This window comes from Acanthaster planci, linkage group LG13 (genome assembly GCF_054643075.1).
Source record: "Acanthaster planci isolate LZ-2023a linkage group LG13, COTS_SCS, whole genome shotgun sequence".
In the NCBI taxonomy this organism is placed as follows: domain Eukaryota; kingdom Metazoa; phylum Echinodermata; class Asteroidea; order Valvatida; family Acanthasteridae; genus Acanthaster; species Acanthaster planci.
Genome location: NC_141789.1, coordinates 10,073,071 through 10,079,223, shown reverse-complemented (window position 1 = coordinate 10,079,223; position 6,153 = coordinate 10,073,071). Strand labels below are relative to the sequence as shown.

General features: G+C 42.7%; 1 protein-coding gene across 4 annotated transcripts in view; it reads right to left on the bottom strand.

The window, feature by feature from the left end:
- LOC110985089 (exocyst complex component 6B-like) overlaps window positions 1-6,153 on the bottom strand; it is a 30,759-nt gene that overhangs the window by 2,907 nt on the left and 21,699 nt on the right. For all 4 annotated transcript variants that reach the window (XM_087144744.1, XM_087144747.1, XM_087144745.1 and 1 more), the window contains exons 13-17: window positions 5,840-6,061; window positions 4,376-4,455; window positions 3,135-3,369; window positions 2,297-2,438; window positions 564-750 (exon numbers count right to left, since the gene is read on the bottom strand). In XM_087144744.1, coding sequence (XP_087000870.1) covers window positions 564-750; window positions 2,297-2,438; window positions 3,135-3,369; window positions 4,376-4,455; window positions 5,840-6,061 — 866 coding nt within the window. The remainder of the gene's footprint in view (window positions 1-563; window positions 751-2,296; window positions 2,439-3,134; window positions 3,370-4,375; window positions 4,456-5,839; window positions 6,062-6,153) is intronic.

Sequence of the window (6,153 nt, the reverse complement as noted above, 5' to 3'; positions counted from 1 at the left end):
CAGCAGACAGGTCAGAAGAGCAAGGTGGCACTTCAAAGGGCCTCCTCCGTGCCGCAGGGTTAATGGGGAGGTAAAAGCTAAAAGCAAGTGCCTGGTGTGGAAAGTGGCAAGCACTTGGAAACTGATTTTGTTTCATGCGGAAACAAAAGACGGTTTAAGGGCTATGGTGTGGATGCCCACAGGTTTGTGGATATAATGCATGGACTGAGCATGACTAAATTTCCTCAGAATGCGCATAAACCCATGCCTCTGTGCTCATGCCCGAAAGCAATGATAATTTTTCCCAGACATTCATTTTGCATGGACAATTGATACCACGAAAACTGGCTCATTACAGCCATGACAATTATGACTTCAAAGAGCCCTAATCCCCAGGGTGTCTGTACAATTGTATTGAAAATGAAGGATTGAGGACTGCTGGAGTTAAGGCAATGTGAGGACACTCAAGCATTATTGGAGATGCCCTTACACCCTGCATTTGGTTTCAATGAACTGTAAGTGCTATCGACTGAACCCCTCTGAGCCGAAGCAAATGAAGAATGGATGGATTCTGGCAAACTTACTTCTCCAGGATGGTGATGGCGGTATGGGGGTCCACACGGCTGTACTTGCTGGTGGGCTGGTTGTAGTCGGCCAGGTAGGTGGACCAGTCCCAGACCATGAAGAGGTCCAGCAGCTGCCTCAGCTGAACAAAGGTCATCTGAAGGGCACCCTCCCGGAAGCCTGGCACGGGCTCCGAGTTGGCAAACACTGGTGTCGTAATGATTTAACAAGACGTTGTTTGAAATTTCTTCATTATCAGAAAGTGCTTCATGCATTAATTGGTCGTTACAAGTCTCCTTTTTGAGGCAGGATGTTTTCTGTTTCCAAACTTTCTATAAAAAGGGGTACAACATTCGGTTTACCCTTGGCAGACTTGAAAAATGACTGCAAATGATCTACTCTTACACCGGTGTCCAGTGTTGCAATCGAGACCTCTGAAGACCATCACATGACCCCACCAGACCATCGCAAGATCAACACAAGACCTCCGGTCTAGATTCAAGTCACAAGCCATTCAAATGAACTGCAACAAAAGCGTTCATTGTCACTGCTCACTGTCACTTGTGACTGGTCTTGTGCAAGGTCTTCGGATGGTCTAGACTATAACACTGTCAATGTTTAAACTGTTTTTTGGGGTCCTTTCAGGCTGGATTACAAATGAACATCATTTGGCAGACTGCATGATGCATTTAACCGCAAAATGTACCCTCAGTCACTGGCTGCAAATGGGCGTACACACTGATCGCCAATATATTTTGCACAAGCATGCAAAGTTTGGAAAGTCTTTTGGAGAGGGTCCATGCATTGATTTTGAGCTTGGCTGCTGTGCACAGCTTGTAACAAATATCATTCGACAAAAGTGCCCCCGAGTGCTGCAAAATATGAGTCTGGGCCAAGAAATATCTAGGGCTGAGTCAATTAAAAAAATTCGCTAGTCGAATATTCGATCTTCAATTCAATCGAATATCCAAATATTTGGTTGTTCAAACAGGCAGATTGTCGATGAACAAACCATATATAAAGTCAATTGTAATAATGCACACAATTGTATGTTATGACCAATGTAATATATCTCCAGCCATGATTTAGCGGGATTAAGAGACGAACAATACTCCAAGCCCTGTTGAAAATTTCTATTCCTTTTAAATTGTGTCATGAATAATTTACATTTTGAAACAAGCCTCCATAGTGCAATTTTTCTCATTTAAAACGGAGGAAATTCTCCCTGCCTTTTCATGAATTCTGCGTTCGAATATTCAAACTTGGAAAAAAATATTCGAATATTCAATAATCGATCAAATATTCGGCACAGCCCTAGAAATAACATTCAGGTATTGTCCCAACTGTTCAGCTATGTATCAAAAGTTGGCTGTTATATCTTGCCTTTTTCCAAAGTCAAAATTTTGAGCCAAAAATTAAACTATCCACCAGTGGTAAAATAACAGAAGAGTTACCAGAGAAAATGTATTATTATTATTCACAATACTGTCCAAAAAGAGTTAAAAAATATGTAAAAATTTTGCTGAACAGAAATAACAAATTCTCCAACGTTTCCTAGCTTTCAGCAATACTGTACATTCATCTGACTCAGACCACAGCCGTGACGTACGGTGCCATGGCACCACACCCGAGTTCCATCATCTCAGTCAGAGGAATCAACATGTGTGCCTCACTGTGTACACCTCTGCCCATGACTCATGACAGCCCGACACTATAAACTGGGATACCCTGACCAGTCCTAGCCAGGACTTACGTTCACACTGTATAATGTCAAAGCTGAACTGCTGTATGGCCCCCATGGTCATCATGCGGATGTTGTTGTCCAACAGGAAGTCCATCAGTGCCTGTGACAGGTGCTTGCAAGCCGACAGGCAGGCCGTCTGGGCCACTTTACCCTGGAAGGAGATGGTACAGGCGTGGTGTTAGGACAAGTCAATGTTGAGGCCATCAAGAGAACAGTGTTACACTGTTCCATGTGACCAAACAGTAGGACTTTGGGCTCCTTTTCAGGTTTTGTGAAAGTCTTCTGTGAATCAAAAATGAGGTACTCACATTTATGACAACAAACCAAGAAAGAGAATAAAAGCATTTTTAATGCTTCTTTCTATGGGATTTATATTTTATAAAAAAAAACAAAAGAGGGAACCCAGGATCACGCACAAGAACAAAGCCACAATTTAACTTGATGTGCATTCTCATAATAGCAAGTTTTAAAACAAAGAAACTATTTCAAGAGATACCGGTACAATGCATAGAGACAAGTCAAGCTGTGTGATATTCAACATATGATGCACAGATGTCAAAATGCAAGAAAATGACAGATACTTAAATACAAGAACACCTGAATTCTGTTTTGGAATGTTCTTCATGACTGAGGCGTTCAACAAACCCCACTTTGGTTTTTTGTTTGAGGTGACGTCTCTTATCTTATGGAAAAAAACAGGGAAACGGAATACCCAACTTCAAGATTCCCATCCTCATAGCTGTTTCAAAGAGAACTCAAGCCTTATAATAAAGCAATTCCCAACTCCTCCTCCTGGACAACCTGCAGAGTTCTCTTTCCCAAGTCAACCCCCCCCCGAATTCCTCACCGGCAAGTGGACAAAAGCCTTGAAGCTACCCTCAAGGAAGCGGATGATGTCCATGATGTAGCCGCTGGCATGGCCCTTGGGCTCGTCCAGCGTCCAGTCATAGGAGGCCAACTCCAGGAAGTCGTCCACCTTGGCATTCAGCCGTTTGTAGATCTCCTGCTCCGCCTCGCTGCGGGCGTCGCGGAAGATGTTGGAGCTCTGCAGGCCAGCAGCGTGGATGTTCTCGCCCGTGGTTCTACCCACACAACATCAAAATAAGTTCTTTTTGCCTATTTTTGATTTGTTCACAGTTTAAATAAACTGGGATGAACAAAGTTTCATTAGGTGAAAAGTTTTACAACTTATACAGCCGTAAGAAACACTCCTTCAGCACGTCTGTATTGCATACCAAGTGTGGGCATTTCTTCCATTTGTTTTGGATGTAGTTTAAAACCTACAAAAAAAGGACTTCATTTTCCTTGCAATGTGAACACTCTTTCAACTTGAATTTTTGATTTCCTTGAGTGTTCCTCTCCACTGTCACACAGGTAACCCTCTGTACCCCAGAATGCCCACAAAACTAATGCCATCCTTACAGTGGGAGAAGCCTTGTGTAGACCTCGCAGAGTCAAAAACGACCTTGTTAGCTGCGGTTCGTGAACCTCTTTCGGTTCCACACAAGAAATACCATGCCTGTCTAGTAGGGCAGAAAAGCAAGCTGTATCCCAGCGTATTTCTGCTACACACATTTGATTTTAGCTGTTACACGTGCATGCCGGTTGCCGCGGACGTCGGTGGATCACTTCAAAGTCACTTCCAATAACAGGGCTAAGTGGTCTATCTTGCATCTTTTCAGCACACAAACGTTAACTTGCTAACTCTACATCGCCTGAATTAGAGTTGTTGTTGACGATGACCGTAATGTAATTGCTACTGGGCAGTTCTACTCTGAAGTGGAAACATGCTTATGCTCTGACCAACCGTGTTGTCATGGGTAATTCTTAAAAGCTTTTGACCCCCCCAAAAAAACAGACGGTGAAAATGGCGAGAACAGTTACCTTTGATTCCACTTACTCTTCTTTTATGGAAAGCTTCTTTTTGTTGGAGAATAATGAGATTTTGCTTATTTATGAAACAGGTAACATTGTGAGTAAATTTCCACCTTCACGTCAAATCGCCCTACTCCCAAAATAAGATTGGAAAAGAAAGTAGCCTGCTTTCATTTCAAAGCAAAGTTTGATGCCTTGTTGTCAGAGACTCACCCAGTAATGTTTGAGATGAAGTCTTCCAGGTACGTGCAGGAGCTCTCCAAGTGAATGGTGTTGACTGTGACCTGTACAAGCTAAAAGAGGTAGGTCCAATAAAAACATCAACAAGTGAATGGTGTTGGCTGTAACCTGTACAAGCTAAAAGAGGTAGATCCAATAAAAACATCAACAAGTGAATGGTGTTGGCTGTAACCTGTACAAGCTAAAAGAGGTAGGTCCAATGAAAACATCAACAAGTGAATGGTGTTGACTGTAACCTGTACAAGCTAAAAGAGGTAGATCCAATAAAAACATCAACAAGTGAATGGTGTTGGCTGTAACCTGAACAAGCTAAAAGAGGTAGGTCCAATGAAAACATCAACAAGTGAATGGTGTTGACTGTGGTAGGTCCAATGCAAAAAGAGGTAGGTCCAATGAAAACATCAACAAGTGAATGGTGTTGACTGTAACCCGAACAAGCTAAAAGAGGTAGGTCCAATGAAAACATCAACAAGTGAATGGTGTTGACTGTAACCTGAACAAGCTAAAAGAGGTAGGTCCAATGAAAACATCAACAAGTGAATGGTGTTGACTGTAACCTGAACAAGCTAAAAGAGGTAGGTCCAATGAAAACATCAAGTGTGAAACACGGTTCACTTTAATAATAATAATAATAATAATAATGGAGATTTGTAAAGCCCATGTATCCACCTAGTGAAAGGCGCTCAAGGCACTAGATACACAGAAAAATGACAACAAATACATATTAAATATGCAGTAAAAGATGCAAATACTGAAAATATACTAGAATTAGTCCTACATAAGCAAAGAAAAATTAATGAAACACTAATTAAATGCCTGAGCCATAAGATGGGTCTTCAAGGATGCCTTGAATGAATGAATGGAGTCAGCACTTCGAATAACAGCCAAGTCTTAACAAAATGGAGGGAAACGACCTTTCTTCTCATTGCATCCCATTCCTGTGGGTGGCCAAAGTCTGCAGAAACCTCCCCCTTGCTTGGCAACAAGTTGTGCCTCAGAGTGCACATTTGGCCCATTTATAAAATACAACAGAGGGAGAAAGATTTTGAGGCTATTACATCCGAACCCGCATACCAATAATAACCCTTGTACAATTTCATTTCCGTAACTTTTCTGTGGGCTTTTTCCTCTTACAACGGCATTCCAGGGCATCCTATTTTCCCCAGCTTTCCCTGGCTTTTCCATGACTTTCCTGGACAATTTTTTCCAAGGAGTTTTCAGGATTCTCCATGACTGTGGGAAGTTGGAAACTCTACAGAATGCCGCTACTGCCACTATTTCGGGGGAGAGCATGGATAATTGAAATTTTATCACACACTTCAACACAACCAATAAAGGTGGGTAGAATCATCTTCATTACGTTCATGAGGGGCAGAAAGTCCCTCAAAATACATTTGATACAAAAATCTTTGACGGACACTACTTAAGGTTTTCTACCTCGGTTAGTCCGAGGCTCTGCTTGCGTATGAGCGCCATCAGGCAGCCGCTCAACGTCCTCATCAGCAGGACGTTGGTGGACTTGCGGATCATGTCGTCTCGCTCTGTCTGGGTCAGGTGCAGGTCCTGGGAGAACTTGTGGCAGGCGTAGATGAACTCCTTGATCTGCCGGTAGACCTTGGGCACAAACTCCGAGAAGGGCAGCCGCTTCGGGTAGGGTTGCTGTGGAGAGAAAGAGGGAGGTTCGGAAACGTTGAAGAATCACACGCGTGGTAGCTTCTCTGGCCATTCCTAGGTACAATTTTCAGCACTTA